The 18,211-nt window shown below is 49.5% G+C and overlaps 1 protein-coding gene across 5 annotated transcripts in view; it reads right to left on the bottom strand.

The window, feature by feature from the left end:
* Nucleotides 1–18,211, bottom strand: part of b4galnt1b (beta-1,4-N-acetyl-galactosaminyl transferase 1b) — a 109,097-nt gene that overhangs the window by 16,219 nt on the left and 74,667 nt on the right. For 4 of the 5 annotated variants that reach the window (XM_070869445.1, XM_070869447.1, XM_070869448.1 and 1 more), the window contains 2 exons: nucleotides 12,213–12,305; nucleotides 2,810–2,997 (listed from right to left, as the gene is read on the bottom strand). In XM_070869445.1, the coding sequence (XP_070725546.1) occupies nucleotides 2,810–2,997; nucleotides 12,213–12,305 (281 nt within the window). The remainder of the gene's footprint in view (nucleotides 1–2,809; nucleotides 2,998–12,212; nucleotides 12,306–18,211) is intronic. The other variant, XM_070869449.1, reaches the window with a different exon arrangement.

Genomic DNA, 18,211 nt, shown 5'->3' with positions numbered 1-18,211 from the left:
ATGGTTGTGGGTTCAAGTCCCACTTCAGGAACTTGAGCACATAATCTCGGCTGACACTCCAGTGCAGTGCTGAGGGAGTGTTGCACTGTCGGAGGTGCCGTCTTTCGGATGAGCCGTTAAACCGAGGCCCCGTCTGCTCTCTTAGGTGGACGTAAAAGTTCCCACGGCACTATTTCGAAGTAAAGAAAAATGGAGGGATATGGGGAAAGAGCGGAGGCCCGGGACTAACTGGATTGCTCTTCAAAAGAGCCGGCGCCAACTCGATGGGTCCGGAAAACATTGGAAACCCTGTTGTGCCTGCTTTCCGTTTCCTACTGGGAGTTTCCTGTCTTCCTTGTAATGGGCGGAACTACCACCTGTCCCTCACAAGGCAAATGATCAAATGATGAGAAGGAGGCAGAGCCGAGGGAATGGATCCCAGACACCAGGAGTTCCCACTCCTTGGCCTCAATTGGGACCCTACAAGAGCAGATGTTTGCCCCGCCAGTGGGGTCAAGGCGGGACAATCGACCTGGACATAAGAACATGACATAAGAAATAGCAGCAGGCGTAGGCCATTTGGCCCCTCGAGCTTGCGCCACCATTCAATAAGATCATGGCTGATCTGATCATGGACTCAGCTCCACTTCCCCGCCCGCTCCCCATAACCCCTTATCCCCTTATCGCACAAAATTCTGTCTATCTCCACATTAAATATATATTCAATGACCCAGCCTCCACAGCTCTCTAGGACAGAGAATTCCACAGATTTACGACCCACTGAGAGAAGAAATTCCTCCTCATCTCAATTTTAAATGGGCGGCCCCTTATTCTGAGACTATTTCCCCTAGTTTTAGTTTCCCCGACAAGTGGAAATATCCTCTCTGCATCCACCTTGTCTAGCTCCCTCATTATCTTATATGTTTCAATAAGATCACCTCTCATTCGTCCAATGAACTCCAATGAGTAGAGGCCCAACCTACTCAACCTATCTTCATAAGTCAACCCCCTCATCTCCGGAATCAACCTCGTGACCCTTCTCTGAACAGCCTCCAATGCAAGTGTATCCTTCCTTAAATACGGAGACCCAAACTGTACTCCAGGTGTGGCCTCACCAATACCCTGTACAGTTGTAGCAGGACTTCTCTGCTTTTATACTCCATCCCCTTTGCAATAAAGGCCAACATTCCATGTGCCTTCCTGATTACGTGCTGTATCTGCATACTAACTTTTTGTGTTTCATGCACAAGGACCCCCAGGTCCCTCTGTACTGCAGCACTTTGCAATTTTTCTCCATTTAAATTATAATTTGCTTTTTTATTATTTCTGCCAAAGTGGATAACCTCACATTTTCCCACATTATACTCCATCTGCCAAATTTTTGCCCACTCGCTTAGCCTGTCTATATCCCTTTGCAGATTTCTTGTGTCCTCACAACTTGCTTTCCCACCCATCTTTGTATCATCAGCAAAGTTGGCTACATTACACTCGGTCCCTTCATCCACTGAAGAGAGGTTTTTTTTTTAGTTTCTTGGACAAATAGCGCCTTGCACCCAGGTCAACAAGAGGACCATGGCTGGGGTCGGAGGGGTCTGGACAACCCTTTCCCTCCAGAGGTAGGCACATGTTTCCATCTACCAGAGATGCATCTGCCTGCCCCACGGTAATAGTTGGCTTCCTTCTGAAACTATTTTTATTCCCTTACATTCCGCTCCTTCTCGGATCATTCTCCTTCTTCCCATGCACCATTTCTCAACCTGAGATGGTAGGGAGGAAATCTCCTCCCAGGTCGCTGGAACTGGCCATGAGGAGGTCTATGTGAATTAGCCCCTGGTGTGTCTCTCCCTCCTGTCGGGACACGGAGTCCAGGAAAAAAAAGTCATGTCTCGTGGCTCTGTGCTACAGGTTGCTGTTACCTCAATGCACTGCAGGATCCATATAGACCTGTTATTCTCCACTTTTCTTCTTCAAAAATGGAAAAAGATACTGGGGGAGAAATTCAGTTGCGCCTCATTTGGAGCGGTAATTTTAGCGTTTTGAAAAAGTTTGCGCCCTCCGCCCAGAAATTCGTCAGAATCGGGCGAGGAGTTGACAGGGGCGCTAAATCAGCCATTACACACCAGAGCTGGGGGGACGCTAACAAAAATGCTGGCGTTAAATTTAACCGACCCATTGTGCATGCGCGGAACTCCAAGTAGGATCCCGGGAAAAGCCGTGTCTTAAAGGCGCGGCATAGTAATGCACCCATTAAAGTTTTCAAAGCCACTTGTTCTCAAGCTGTGCTGTTGTGTCTGTCTGCCGCTGTAAACTGGGAGGCTCACGCACCGCGCTGTGTGTAAACATTGCACTGACTGTGACCTCCCAGGGAAGTGCTTCCTCATCCCTTTAAGTAGTCGCCAGTTAACGACTCTGCAAGCCTGGACCGACTGTTATCCCAGACGGTGTTATTGGCGGGCGCTCAATGAGGTGCATGCACCGAATTTACCAACCGGGGCACGAGTGTGGGCGTTGCACCAGGAACATGTCAGGATCGGAGCGATCGTCAGCAGCCGGGCGCTAACGGTTTGCGCCCCCGGTAAACCTCGAATGGATTTTCGGTCAGGGCGCTAAACACTGCGCTCCCGGTCAGTAACCTCTTACGCTCCCATTAACGCCCCCTCTGGGCGCTAACTGAGGCGTTAGACAACTGAATATCCGGCCCACTAAGTTGTTCCTCAGTTACTCACTATCTCCCTCTGGAACCACACGTCCACCACATGTTATGCCCACACAGCTACTGATTCTCTTGTTTGGTTCTTTCCTCATTTAGAAAAGAGAAAGCATACTGCACCTTCCCAAATGGCATGAAGTATTGCTCAATAAACGCTCCTTCAATCTTTTGCGGTTTGTCGCTGTCATCGGCGATTATAATGGTGACAGTGGGGTAATACTTCCTAATGCTCGATATCAGTTGTCTCAGCTTGTCGTACCTCAGGAACGTTTTGGTTGCTATAGTTACTAAGGCACTGATGTTACAGCCTAAAACACAGAGAACAGTAAGTGACCACATTTCCTTTGCATTGAGTGATTTATTTATACATATTGCACTTTTTCATAAAGGGGGCAGAAATACTTCTAATCTGCCCCATAATCCTCAATATAGCAACATCGGAACAGGAGGAGGCCATTCAGCCTGACGAGTCTGTTCCACCATTCAATTAGATCATGACTGATCTGTACCATGATCCTGTTAAAGGAGATCCTGTACAATTACTGGTGTCTTGCAGTTCAGTCCAGGGCACAGGAAAAGGATCATTTATTTTCCAGCTTTTCCCTTCAAATCTCTTTCGACGTGTTGATTAAGGTGTTCCAAAAATACCTCTTGAAAAAAGGAAATCACAACTACAAAAATTCAAAAATAAATACGTCTCAGGTTCCACATCACATTTCCGGGCCAGATCTGCCGTCTCTGCAGGCTACACCAACAGTCCAGCCTTTGCTTGACCTCGGCCTTTATTATGCACTTCCCTAGATGGTACATGTGGGATGGGGAACTCACCATGTGGAAAAACTGCATCCCACCACTTTCTGTCTGAGCACTTCCAAATCTACTTCACAAGTCTGTCAGCTTGACTCGGTTGGCAGCATTCCCACCTCTTCTTGAGCGCAACATCTCGGCTGACACTCCAGTGCAGTGCTGAGGGAGCGCTGCACTGTCGGAGGTGCCGTCTTTTGGATGAGACGTTAAACTGAGGTCTCGCCTGCTCTCAGGTGGACATAAAAGATCCCGTGGCACTATTTCGAAGAAGAGCAGGGGAGTTATTCCCGGTGTCCTGGCCAATATTTATCCCTCAACCAACATAACAAAACAGATTACCTGGTCATTATCACATTGCGGTTTGTGGGAGCTTGCTGTGCGCAAATTGGCTGCCGCATTTCCCACATTACAACAGTGACAACACTCCAGGGGTACTTCGTTGGCTGTAAAGTGCTTTGGGATGTCCAGAGGTTGTGAAAGGTGCTATATAAATGCAAGTTTCCCTTTATTTCTTTCCAGGTTAAGCCCCATATCAGGATTCAACCACATCGCCACTGTGAGAGGTGCTGTCCTTCCAATGGGACGTCAAAATGCCTGTTCAGGTGCACATTAAGGCTATTACGAAAAGTATTTGGGGTTGGTATCCTGAAAGGACGAGATCAAATGTAAAAATCTGGAGGAAATAAATGTGACAGATCTGATATCAGAAAATCTCGCAACCTATATTTATCAGGGGTAAGGTAGCATAGCAGTTATGTTACTGGTAATCCAGGGGCCTGGACTAATGATCTGGAGTACACAAGTTCAAACCTCACCACGGCAGCTGGGGAATTTAAATTTGGAATTAATAAACTAGTATCAGTAATGGTGACCATGAAACTATTGGATTGTCAGGAAAAAAACAACTGGTTCACTAATGCCCTTTAGGGAAGGAAATCTGCCACCCTTACCTGCTCTGGCCTATATGTGACTCCAGACCCACCCACAGCATTGTGTTTGACTCTTAACTGCCTTCTGAAATGCCTGAGCAAGCCATTCAGTTGTACCAAACTGCGACAAGTCAGCACTATGGGATCACCTTCACCACACGGACTGCAGCGGTTCAAGGCGGCGGCTCACCACCACCTTCTCAAGGGCAATTAGGGGATGGGCAATAAATACTGGCCTTGCCAGTGACAACTGAATCAATCAATAAATAAATCTGAGGAGTTTATGACTTGCTATGGTGGTTACTGCATCTGCATTCTGGGAGATTCGCTCAGCTGTCTGTTTCTTAGTTTTGGGAGAATGTCTCTGTTGTGCCGAAAGAAAGACAGCAAGCTCCCACAAACAGCAATGTGACAATGACCAGGTAATCTGTTTCAGTGATGTTGATTGAGGGATAAATATTGGCCGCAGGACACCGGGGAGAACTCCCCTGCTCTTCTTCAAAATAGTGCCATGGGATCTTTTACACCCACCCGAGAGGGCAGACAGGGCCTCGGTTTAACGTCTCATGTGAAAGACAGCACTTCCGACAGTGCAGCACTGCCTCAGCACTGCACCAGAGTGTCAGCCTAGATTTATGTGCTCAGGTCCCTGGAGTGGGACTTGAACCCACAACCTTCTGACTCAGAGGCGAGGGTGCTGCCCACTCAGCCACAGCTGACACTTGGTTAACTTGAGTGGATATAAAAATCGGTAGTGGTGTAAAACGGGCTACTGATTCCCTCGTGCCTATTTTACACTCTCACGCCAAGTCACAATCAACTCCCATTGTTGTTTTAAGTACTGCAGAGAATTACTAAGGTGCCACTGAATGTTTAGGGGCTCAATTTTGCCCAAAGCCATTTTCTGGCATATTGCCAGAGTTACGCCCATTTTTCTAGGCCAGAAATACTCCAAAAATATTTGTTCCAAGCTTCCCCACTGTATTTTTCAAAATTGGCGCCATGCAGCGTGTCCAGTCGCCTCGGGGGGCGGAGCCTGCTGTCTGTGCCGAAAAAATGATGCCGCACATTCTGCGCATGCACAGGGAAAAAAAAGGACGCTTTTGACATTATTCCTATGGGCGCGCATGCGCAGTACAGCTCCCGGTCTGCAATCGGCCATTTTTAAAGAGCCAGTTGTGTGTGTGAGAATGTTGAGTGCTGTGTGAGAACTGTAATTCTCATTGGAAAAATCGGAGTTGCAATACAAGATGCAACACGGTGCAAGGACCAAGAATTTCTTACAGGATGACATGGAGGCACTAGTTACTGTGATTGAGGCCAGATGGCAGGAGCTGGACACCAGCAGAGGTCACATAAAAGTTCCACCCAAAGAAATGAAGAAACGCTGGAACCAACATGCAGAAGATAACTGCACAATGGTGACCACCCCGAGGTCTGGAGGCCAGTGCAAAAAGAAGTGGCAAGACCTTGGTCAAGTAGTTAGTGTAAGTAATATTTTCATTTATTCACTGGAATTGCAATTGTAAATGTGACCATAGAACCATAGAAACAGAGAAAATAGGTGCAGGAGTAGGCCATTCGGCCCTTCGAGCCTGCACCGCCATTCAACAAGATCATGGCTGATCACCCACCCCAGCAGCCCCCCCCCCGCCACGCCCCCTCCACACCCCCCGACCCCCCCCAGCCGCAAGGACCACATCAAACTCCCTCTCGAACACATCCAATGAACCGGCATCAACAACTCTCCGTGGCAGGGAAACCCACAGGTCAACAACTCCCCGAGTGAAGAAGTCTCTCCCAACCCCAGCCCCAAACAGCCCACCCCCCCCATCCCAGGACCATGCCCCCGCCTCCCCCGCCCCCCCCTCCGGCTCTGTATGTCCCACCCAGCAGAAAGACACCCTCTTTAAAAAGTTAGGTTTTTAATTAGGTTTTCATCTTTGCAGAGGAAGGTGGCACACAACAAAAGAGAGAGAACTCGAACAGGAGGAGGTCCGGCAAATGAAAGGGAAATCATGCTTGACAAATCTTCCAGAATTTTTTGAGGATGCAACTAGTAGAGTGGACAAGGGAGAACCAGTGGATGTGGTGTATTTGAACTTTCAAAAGGCTTTTGACAAGGTCCCACACAAGAGATTAGTGTGCAAAATTAAAGCACATGGTATTGGGGGTAATGTATTGACATGGATAGAGAACTGGTTGGCAGACAGGAAGCAAAGAGTAGGAATAAACGGGTCCTTTTCAGAATAGCAGGTAGTGACTAGTAGGTACCGCAAGGTTCAGTGCTGGGACCACAGATATTTACAATATACATTAATGATTTAGACGAAGGAATTGAATGTAATATCTCCAAGTTTGCAGATGACACTAAGCTGGGTGGCAGTGTGAGCTGTGAGGAGGATGCTAAGAGGCTGCAGGATGACCTGGGCAGGTTAGGTGAATGGGCAAATGCATGGCAGAAGCAGTATAATGAAGATAAATTTGAGGTTATCCACTTTGGTGGCAAAAACAGGAAGGCAGAATATTATCTGAATGGTGACAGATTAGGAAAAAGGGAGGTGCAACGAAACCTGGGTGTCATGGTACATCAGTCATTGAAAGTTGGCATGCAGGTACAGCAGGCGGTGAAGAAGGCAAATGGCAAGTTGGCCTTCATAGCGAGGGGATTTGAGTATAGGAGCAGGGAGTTGTACTTACTGCAGTTGTACAGGGCCATGGAGAGGCCACACCTTGAATATTGTGTTCAGTTTTGGTCTCCTAATCTCCTAATTGAGGGAGTGCAGCGAAGGTTCACCAGACTGATTCCAGGGATGGCAGGACTGACATATGAGGAGAGACTGGATTGACTCGGCTTATATTCACTGGAATTTAGAAGAATGAGAGGGGATCTCATAGAAACATATAAAATTCTGACGGGATTGGACAGGTTAGATGCAGGAAGAATGTTCCCGATGTTGGGGAAGTCCAGAACCAGGGGTCACAGTCCAAGGATAAGGGGTAAGCCATTTAGGACCGAGATGAGGAGAAGCTTCTTCACTCAGAGAATTGTGAACCTGTGGAATTCCCTACCACAGAAAGTTGTTGAGGCCAGTTCGTTAGATATATTCAAAAGGGATGTGGCCCTTACGCTAAAGGAATCAAGAGGTATGGAGAGAAAGCAGGAATGGGGTACTGAAGTTGCATGATCAGCCATGATCATATTGAATGGCGGTGCAGGCTCGAAGGGACGAATGGCCAACTCCTGCACCTATTTTCTATGTTTCTATGTTTCTATGTTTTAACCATTTGTCTGTGTTCTGTTATATTTTGCAGAACTTGAGGCCAACCCTGACAATGCAAGAAGATTCAGATGAGGACGAGCCCGTAGAGGAGAACATCTTCCAATCCCACCTTCCAGACCAAGAGCATGGAGGTGAGGGGGAGGGAATGGATGAAGCCCCCACTGTTGTACTCACTTTTGAGGAGGTGCAGGTGTCGCCCATTGAGGTGCCAGCCCCTTCCCTGACTAGTTTGAGTGTTGGCGGGACATTCCATGGTTTCCCACCATCCCAGGCTGGGGATTCCAGTGAGGTGCAGCGAGGCACACCCAGGGCCCCACCGTCCCAGGCTGCGGGTCCCAGTGGTGAGGTGCAGCGAGGCACACCCAGGGCCCCACCATCCCAGGCTGCGGGTCCCAGTGGTGAGGTGCAGCGAGGCACACCCAGGGCCCCACCATCCCAGGCTGCGGGTCCCAGTGTTGGGGTGCAGCGAGGCAGCCCAGGGCCCCACCGTCCCAGGCCCATGTTTTAGAATTGTTCGTCTGATCTGCCAAGCATGAAGCAGCCCGGATGTCAACTGGGAACGATTAGTGCATGCCAAGAAAGGCTGTGTGGTAACAAGTGGCACCATTAAGTCAATAAAACAATTACTGCCATTCTAAATCAAACAGTAGCCTGCATTTACAAAATGCATTTCAGTCCTCCAATTTAACAGCGATTGGAATCAACTGCCTTACAAAGCCCCTTGATATTGCAGCTCAGAGTCGAGGGGACTGACACTCAAGCACAGGCCCACAATGTCTGGGCGCCAGACTTTACTACAATTCCCAGCTTCCCGGGGGGGCAAACATAAGGGGCCTACATTTTCCATCCGTCCAACCTGCATTCTCAGGACCCACAAAAAAGTTGGACCCTGGGTGCTGTTGGTAAGGTCGCCAAGTCTATTGGATGTCATCTTGGAGGTTTCATCACGAGTTCCCGCCTTTAACTGCCCAGCTCAGTCCAACAGCATTTTTTTCACCATCTCCAATATTTTTTTAAATAATAAACACAAGTCTTCCGAAAAAAAATTGAAATCACAATTTTTTTTATAAAGCCCCTATGAATTTTCTCCCGGGTTTTGCTCCCAGCAGTGTCCAGGAGATTAATCTTCAATTCCTGGAGACTCCAGGGCAATCCTGGAGGAGTTGGCAATGGTAGCTAATCAGTAGCACACAGTTGATATGTTTCACAGGGTGCCATTTCATAGGAAATTTGCAACAAGTTCATAATCACTTCCAACTGATCTGGAAGGATTTTTTTTAGGGCGCGTTTATTTGTACTGTTAAAATGGCTGTCTCTTGTCTCTGATTGGTCCCCTTGGAGGATAAGCCACACCCTGAGGTTTCGCTGGAATGTGTAACTGGAACCGCCCAGCCCAAGTTCTCACTGACTTTGCAAATCGTAATTCGATCCACTTTGACTGCCAGAAGCCACAGAGGATAGATCTCCCCAGAAGCCACCAAGTGCCAGCCAAAGTCCCTTACCCCAGCGCAAGTGCGTCCCTCCCACAGCTGAAGTCCCTTACCCCAGAGCAAGTGCATGACCTTCCCCCCCTCACCCCCCGCTCCCCGCCATAGATGGGGCATTGTGTGCGGATTGTTGACAGGTTTATTGGGTTTGAAGTGTCAGTGTAGTGACTTCTGGATTTCATCCACTCCAACGATGACGGGTGTGGATGTAAAGGTGGTTTTGTCTACCCTGAGTTCCCTCTCTCCCCACGCCCCCACACCCCGTCTCTCCCTCCTCTCCCCCAACCAGGCTCCCTCTACCCCCGCCCCCCAATCAGGCTCCCTCTCCCCCCACCAAACTGGCTCTCTCCCCACCGCCCCCCAAGCAGGTTCCCTCTCCCCCCCGCCCCCAATCAGGCTCCCTCACCCCCCACCCCCCAATCAGGCTCCCTCTCCCCCCACCAAACTGGCTCTCTCCCCACCGCCCCCCAAGCAGGTTCCCTCTCCCCCCCGCCCCCAATCAGGCTCCCTCACCCCCCACCCCCCAATCAGGCTCCCTCTCCCCCCACCAAACTGGCTCTCTCCCCACCGCCCCCCAAGCAGGTTCCCTCTCCCCCCCGCCCCCAATCAGGCTCCCTCACCCCCCACCCCCCAATCAGGCTCCCTCTCCCCCCACCAAACTGGCTCTCTCCCCACTGCCCCCCAAGCAGGTTCCCTCTCCCCCCCGCCCCCAATCAGGCTCCCTCACCCCCCACCCCCCAATCAGACTCCCTCTCCCCCCACCGCGAAACAGGCTCTCTCTCCCCCGATCCCCCAAACAGGCTCTCTCTCCGCTCCCCTCCTCCCAAACAGGCTCCCTCTCCCCCCCACCCCCAAACAGGCACCCTCTCTGCCCCCCTCCACAAACAGGCTCTCTCTCTCCCCCAACACCCAACCCCCCAAACAGGCTCCCACTCCCCCTGCCCCCCCCGCAAACAGACTCCCTCTCTTCCCCCCCCCCCCAACCATGCTATCTCTCCACACCCTCCAAACAGGCTCTCAATCCCCCCCCACCTCAAACATGCTCTCTCTGCGCCCCCCTTCCAACCATGCTCTCTCTCCCCACACCCCCCAACAAATCTCTCCCTCTCCCCCATGCCCCGCCAAACAGGCTCTCTCCCCACACTTCCCCCCACCCTAAACAGGCTCTCTCTACCGCAGCCCCCTCCCCCAACCAGGCTCAGTGAGTGTCTGATATTTGTGGAAACCCGTCAACATACTTAACAGTCTCCAGAGGAAAGTCCTGAGAAAATCTACAGTGGTAGAGCTTCCCACAGTGGCAGCAGATGCTAACTTGGCTCAGTGAAACACTCTTGCCTCTGAGCTCAGAAGGTTGTGGGCTCAAGCTTCAGGCCAGGAGTTGAGCACAGGATCTCGGCTAATACTTCAGTGCTGGAAGTGCAGATGAGACATCAAACCAGGGTCCTGTCCACTGGACCAGCTGGGTTTGAAGGATTTTGTGGCGTTATTTAAAGAAGAGCAAGGAGCTCTCCCGGAGTCTTGGCCAACATTGCTTCTGTCACCAGCGCCAGCAAAAGCAAGATGGAGTGGTGTCATTCACCTCACTGCTGCTTGTGGGATCTTGCTATGCGCAAAGTAGTTGCTGCATATTTCCCATTTAACAAAAGCGCGTGCATTTCAAGAAGTTATTGCGTATGAAGGCTTTGCAATGTTTCTGAGATGTGACCAAGTGCTACACAATGGCAACTTATCTCCCACACAGGGGATGCACACTCCACCGATCCCAGTGCAGAGCAGGTAAAGGGGACACTGGGTTAAAGCGCAAGGGGGGAGATTGAAAGATTCCACTGTCACAAAATGCTTAGCAGCGTGGCGGCCCCGACCTGATTGTGAACATCAGCGGCAGGTCGGGGCCTTAAAAGCATACCACTACAGGGTACAGCGCGAGCTGGTGCAGGAGGGCGACGGCAGCGAAGAGGGCGACTGGTTTGGATGACACCATAACCCAGGTCGGTGATTGGAGCGTGGGCAGGTACAGCAGGAGCGGCGAGGTCGGGGCGCAGGAGCAGCGAGAGATTGCAGAGGGACGTGATTGGGGCCCAGGAGAGACGTGAGTTCGGGGCCCAGGAGAGGCGAGGGCCCAGGGGCAGCAGGGGGCTGCCCACACTGCGATACGTGTCCGTGCAGCAGAGCTGGTCTCCTGTCGTCCTGGTTAACCCTTGCCACTGGACCAAGACCTAGCTCTGTCAAGCCCGTGTGGTGGCTGGTGTACAACGGCCACCCCACGTTAAAAAAATCCACGCACAGGCATCTTCCATCCTTCAGGATGTAGTTCAGGACCCGGAATATTAGGTCCTTCATTGAAACACCTGTGAACTCATTGAACTCCTCCCTTTTTGGCGTGGAAGCAAGTCATCCTCGATTCGAGGGATTGCCTAAGAGAAGCGGCTGGTTCAGAATGAGACTGGCCGAGGCCTGTTCTGCTCAGAGGGCAAGGTGAATGGCACATGGCACCAGAGTGTAGCTGAAAAAGTGGGGAGGGCAGGGGGGGCGGGGGGCGTCTGGGAGCGGGGAAGGACAACATGCTATTAACAAATTTAAATGCCGCCATAGTGAAGACAAACATTGCAATTATTCCTTTTTGTGCGCTTGTCTAAAATTGGCGCGGTTGCGTACATAACGTGGCGCCGCCCTGTTGAGAAAGTTTTTTTCCCCGATTATTCCATTTCCGCCTTGCGATATCCTTCCTGTCCTCCCCACCCTGGAACGCAGGATCATTGCAGCCTCGGGGAGCAGAACCACTTGAGGGGGGAAAGAGGGAGTTCCGCTGCAGGAATTCCATCCAGAGCCACAATCATGCACGTCCTCGCGAAACTTTCGCACAGCTATCGGGATCTCGCGTCAATCAGGCACGGCATTCGACGCTACATTTCGCGCGGCTGCCTTTAAAGAGACCGCTCAAGCCCAGAGAGCGTGCTCGAGGCTGGCTCGGCTGCTGGGGTTTCGACGGGCGATCTCCCGCATTAATAGCACTGACCTGGCTGGTCTCCGGAGCTGTATAGTTTTGGGATGGTGGTATGTCGGATTTTGATGACAAAAAAAGCCTGATGTCCGTCTGTCTCGAGCTGCACTGCAAGATGTAAAACACACACACTGAGACCAGCAGCAGTTAACACGTTACACACTGGACGGCCATGGGAGCTGCACCATAGCCCATAGGTCAGACCCTCGCAACCAGCCAGTCCTCAAATCACACACGTACAGTTTTGGCAGATGGAGTATAATGTGGGAAAATGTGAGGCTATCCACTTTGGCAGAAATAATAGAAAAGCAAATTATAATTTAAATGGAGAAAAATTGCAAAGTGCTGCAGTACAGAGAGACCTGGGGGTACTTGTGCATGAAACACAAAAAGTCAGTATACAGGGACAGCAAGTGATCAGGAAGGCCAATGGAAGGTTGGCCTTTATTGCAAGGGGGATAGAGTATAAAAGCAGAGAAGTCCTGCTACAACTGTACAGGGTATTGGTGAGGCCACACCAGGAGTACTGCGTATAGTTTTGGTCTCCGTATTTAAGGAGGGATATACTTGTATTGGAGGCTGTTCAGAGAAGGTTCACTCGGTTGATTCCTGAGATGAGGGGGTTGACTTATGAGGAAAGATTGAGGAGGTTGGTCCTCTACTCATTGGAGTTTAGATGAATAAGAGGTGATCTTATTGAAACATATAAGATTATGAGGGGGCTTGACAAGATAGATGCAGAGAGGATGTTTCCACTGATGAGGGAGACTAGAACTAGAAGGCATGATCTTAGAATAAGGGGCTGCCCATTTAGAACTGAGATGAGGAGAAATTTCTTCTCTCAGAGGGTTGTAAATCTGTGGAATTCTCTGCCCCAGAGAGCTGTGGAGGCTGGGTATTTGAATATATTTAGACAGATTTTTGACCGATAAGGGAGTCAAGGGTTATGGGAAGCGAGCGGGGAAGTGGAGCTGAGACCAAGATCAGATCAGCCATGATCTTATTGAATGGCGGAGCAGGCTCGAGGGGTCGTATGGCCTACTCCTGCTCCTATTTCTTATGTTCAGTCTAACATTCGTTCATCTGACTTATTATTTGTTTTATGGTTTCCTCTCATTTTTACCTCTGACACAAGAACATAAGTATTAGGAACAGGAGTAGGCCATCTAGCCCCTCGAGCCTGCTCCGCCATTCAACAAGATCATGGCTGATCTGGCCGTGGACTCAGCTCCACTTACCCGCCCGCTCCCCATAACCCTTAATTCCCTTATTGGTTAAAAATCTATCTATCTGTGACTTGAATACATTCAATGAGCTAGCCTCAACTGCTTCCTTGGGCAGAGAATTCCACAGATTCACAACCCTCTGGGAGAAGAAATTCCTTCTCAACTCGGTTTTAAATTGGCTCCCCCGTATTTTGAGGCTGTGCCCCCTAGTTCTAGTCTCCCCGACCAGTGGAAACAACCTCTCTGCCTCTATCTTGTCTATCCCTTTCATGATTTTAAATGTTTCTATAAGATCACCCCTCATCCTTCTGAACTCCAACGAGTAAAGACCCAGTCTACTCAATCTATCATCATAAGGTAACCCCCTCATCTCCGGAATCAGCCGAGTGAATCGTCTCTGTACCCCCTCCAAAGCTAGTATATCCTTCCTTAAGTAAGGTGACCAAAACTGCATGCAGTACTCCAGGTGCGGCCTCACCAATACCCTTGCTGGGGGTCACGTATTACAAGGGTTCTGGCCACCCTCTGCTTCCCGAGAGATTCTTTGCGTGTGGGCCTGTACTATTTGCCCACAGAAAGGGTTACGGCCGAAGCTGATCCCATCTTCGCCCGACACGTGCGCCTCCCGGCAGGCAGGGGCCGGCAGCCGGAGCCCTGGACGCCCTAACCCAAGGGTATCTGAAGTCAACTGTAGCGCCCCCCCCCCCCCCCCCCCCAGGTTCTAGAGATGGGCAATTGAATTCCGCACTGCCTGCGTCACCCGGTAACCCAAGAGCCAATTTCTTTTTTTTCCCAAAACGGGAGCTAACACAACGCAGACTGGGGGAATCAAACCTGCGATCTTCCTGAGCTTTTCGGCTTGGTACCAAATCAGACGCGTATGAAATTTCCTGGGGCAGTCTCTCGATCTACTGCCGTACCTTGGAATGATAGATCGGCAACAGCCCCTGGAGAAACAGCTAACGACGGCCGCGGAGGGTCTTCTGGCAAAGTTACCCCCATCCCTCAATGAGCCGTCGGCACAGCCATCGTTTAAATTTACGGCGAGTGACACAAGACCAGGCCAGAATGGAGATGAGTGAGTAATTCCCCCGTCAATCATGCCAGGCAGTGACTGGGAATGATTTTACGCGCATAATTTGTATGATGTATCTCTCCTCCACTCAATGCATTTAGCTGGAGGAATCACCCTGCTTTTATCGGGAAGACTTTGCTGCAGGAGTTCTGTTTGCTGTAGTTCGTAGAGACTCTTTTAAATAGACTCTGCTTGCAATAAAATAGACTCGGTTTGCTGTGAGCCCTGCCGTAAGTCCCGTCCCTCCTCCAACTCATTGGCTGACACACTGCAACAACTCACTGGTTGGCACAGAGGTGACAATACCCTGTAAATTGAAAGAGGGTTTACAAAAAGTTACAGCGCCTTGGGCCTGCAGTACATGGCAGCACAGAGCAGGTGGGTCTTTGCACCTGTTATTCGCAATCTCAGCCTCTGTCAGGGGATGGTGTGCAGCAAAGCCCAGGCCTGTACCCTGGAGAGAAGGAGCGTGCAGACGAGGCTGAGTCACCCTGGTCTGCTCTCACGCCCTAGTGAGCTGCGTTAGCAGGGCCTCGACACAGCTTGGCAGCACACCCTCCGCTCTCTCGCTCAGCCACAGTGTGGAGAGACAAAGATGGGGAGGGAGCAAGAGAAGATAAGTGAAGCCACAGAAAGATTCAGCATCATTTTGTGCGGGAGATCATAGAAAGGAGGGGTCGTTTCCCAGACTCTGGCCAATTTTCCCCGAAGTCTGGACCAGTCAGTTCACAAATGTGCTAAGTTATTCAGAGTGTGTGCAAGCATTCTGATGTTTAATATGTGCAGGGTGACTGATGCAGCTCTGACCTTCAGTGAGGTACAGCGCTCTTCCTTGCCAGTGGGATATTCATGGGCCAGTGTGGGAATGGCTGCTTCGGACCAAGCAGGAATGAGGCTTATGAAATAATGCATAATGGCTTTGCGCCTCGTATACTCTATTTGCAGGGAGAGCACATTCCCTCACGTCAGGGCACGTTAAATGAACACCGTAGGTGCCTATCGGGTGAGCATGGGCTGCGTTCTCTCTTGAGCAGTGTGACACAACCTTAATGTGAAGTGCCAAATCTGAGGGATGGGGTATAAACGACCCGATGTGTGTAGCACAATGAAATTCCACCAAACCAAATGCAGTCCAAGACACGACAAACCTGTCCAGTCCCCCATCCCTATCCCTTGTCCACTGCTCCGCTCCCCTCCCCCCCCGCCATCGATACCGGCACCAAGAGTCCCGACGGGGCACTGGAAACTGGCTGCCCGGGCGCAATTGCTTTCTGCCACCATTGCCGCCCCTCTGGGGCGCTAAGTGGGGCGGCAAAAGACCAAATTTCCACCCCCTTGTTTTTTGTACACTATTCAACATTAAATTGCACCTGGTACCTGTCCACCAATTCTGCTAACCTGGCTACGTCCTCCTGAAGTCTTTTGCAGTCCTTCTCACTGTTTAGCAAATCATCAAATATATATATAATATATATTGATTAATTATATGAGAAAGTGACCCCGGCACTGACCCTTCAGGCACACTACTCCAATCCAATCCCTGTCTCCAATCCAAGTAATACCCAATAACCCTAAGGCTTTTTTCCCTGTCTGTTGATTGGCCTTCCATCCCTGCTATTACCTTTCATTTCATACCATATGCCTGAATTTTTCCAACAAGCCTCTTGTGTGACACCTTACCAAACACCTTCTGAAAACGTACATGCACGACATCTACTGCATGCCCTTTATCTATCCACTTTTTTTACAAAAAAACATCATTACATTTATCTAACACGACTTGCCTTTAACGAACCCGAGCTGCAGCTCCTTGATTATCCTGTGCTTTTCTAAATGCTGACTCATTTCATCTCAAATTATGGATTATAAAAGAGTTCGCCCATAACTGATGTTAGACTAACTGGTCTACAGTTATCCAATTTATCTTTCTTGAACAGGATTCAAAAACTGTGGTCAGAGCCTTGGTTGTCCTTTTTTGTGTTTGAACCTAGCTATGTTATGGTCGTCATTTCCCAGTTGCTCTCCAAATCTCACATCAGCTATTTTCTTCACTCAGCAGGTCAGGAAGCATTTGTGGAGCGGACAAAATTCAAACGCTTTGGGTATTGATGCTGTCTGACCCTCTGAGTGATTCCAGCGTTTACTAGTTTTGTTTCAGATTTCTGGCAGTATTTTGCTTAATGCTATTTCCTTGTTGGGCTCGGCACATTCTGGTCCAGGTAGCAGACCCTGATACATGTTGAAGCGTGTTCCCTAACTTTAACCACGTGTATTACCTTTATTCCAGTCTGTCTTGGGTTAGTTAAAATCACTCAGTATTATTGGCCTGTTGTTCATACATATCTCTCTGAACATTCTGCAGATCCTCTTGAAGGGGCCATCAGTGCCTCCCTTGATCCCATCTCTACTGTTTGGTGACTTGTAACACACACTGAGAATTGTTCAATATCCTCTTCTTATTCCTTAAATCTATCCACGTGGATCTTGCCTTAACAAAACCACCGAGAATGCCCTTCTATTCTCGTGCTATAACGGAGTCCCTTATTCATATCCACCTCAGTTTTTCCCCTCCCTATCTCTCCTGAAGATGGTAAAACCAGGAATCATAGAACCATAGAAATTTACAGCCGGCCGACAAAGAGCTATCCAGCCTAATCCCACTTTCCAGCTCTTGGTCCGTAGCCTTGCAAGTTACAGCAAGGTTGCAAGAGTGTAATTTATGCACCGGTGAGTATGCTGTTTGTAGAGCTGTTGAGTTGGGAGTGGCTTAGCCGGTCACGTGACATTCACAAGACTCAATAAAACCCCAGCCAGTTGGGTTCGGGGGATCCACAATGAGGCAGGTGGTTGTGAGCCTGGTGGATGAACTGGTAACGTGTCGTGCGATTGTTAAACCTTTGCTAATAAACCAACTAGTTCTTAATAGCAATGTGTTGCTATGGATTCTTAAGCAAAGAACCCTTGAAGAAAATACATTACAACGTGCACATCCAGGTACTTTTTAAATGTGATGAGGGTTTCTGCCTCTACCACCCTTTCAAGCAGTGAGTTCCAGACCCCTGCCACCTTCTGCGAATACGACAGTGAATTACTGTGGGAGTTCTCTTGATGCCCGCCTGGCAGGAGAGCCGCGGAAAAGTGTCTGCAACACCGCCAATCGAGCTTCTGCCATTGCTGCCAGGTTGCCAGCTATGTGGTGCCATTTTGTACATTGTGTTGCCTGTCACCTAGATTTTGCAATGAATAAAAGTTCTCATTCTGAATTAATCTGATCTTAAGGAATTTAATTGGCCAGGGTGCTATTCTTTTATTTCCTGATGCATTTTTGTGGCTGTAGACAGGTTAATCATCTTGTCAGATTAAACCCCTGCTTGCACTGGTAGGAGTGACTGAATGAAGAAGGGGATTTGCACTTATTGCTGCATAATCTCTTTATAGAGATATCATTATCTATCTGCTCATCCACCACGCAGGAATTGCTGTTGTCATTAACCCGAATAACCCTAATCCAGAGACTTGAGCATATTGGGCTCAATTTTCCCCAAAGCCGTTTCTTGGCGTACTTGATGAGTTACGTCCGTTTTTTTGGGGCCCGACTACGCCAAAACAAAATCATCCAACTTTCCCCATTTGAATTGTTGATTTTGGCACCGCCTAGCCTGTCCTTTAGATTTGGAGGTAGAGCCTAAGATCTGCGCCAAAAAGGCCGGGTT

This window comes from Pristiophorus japonicus, chromosome X, assembly GCF_044704955.1.
Source record: "Pristiophorus japonicus isolate sPriJap1 chromosome X, sPriJap1.hap1, whole genome shotgun sequence".
NCBI classification, from domain to species: Eukaryota; Metazoa; Chordata; class Chondrichthyes; family Pristiophoridae; genus Pristiophorus; species Pristiophorus japonicus.
This window is presented reverse-complemented; position numbering and strand designations above follow the sequence as displayed.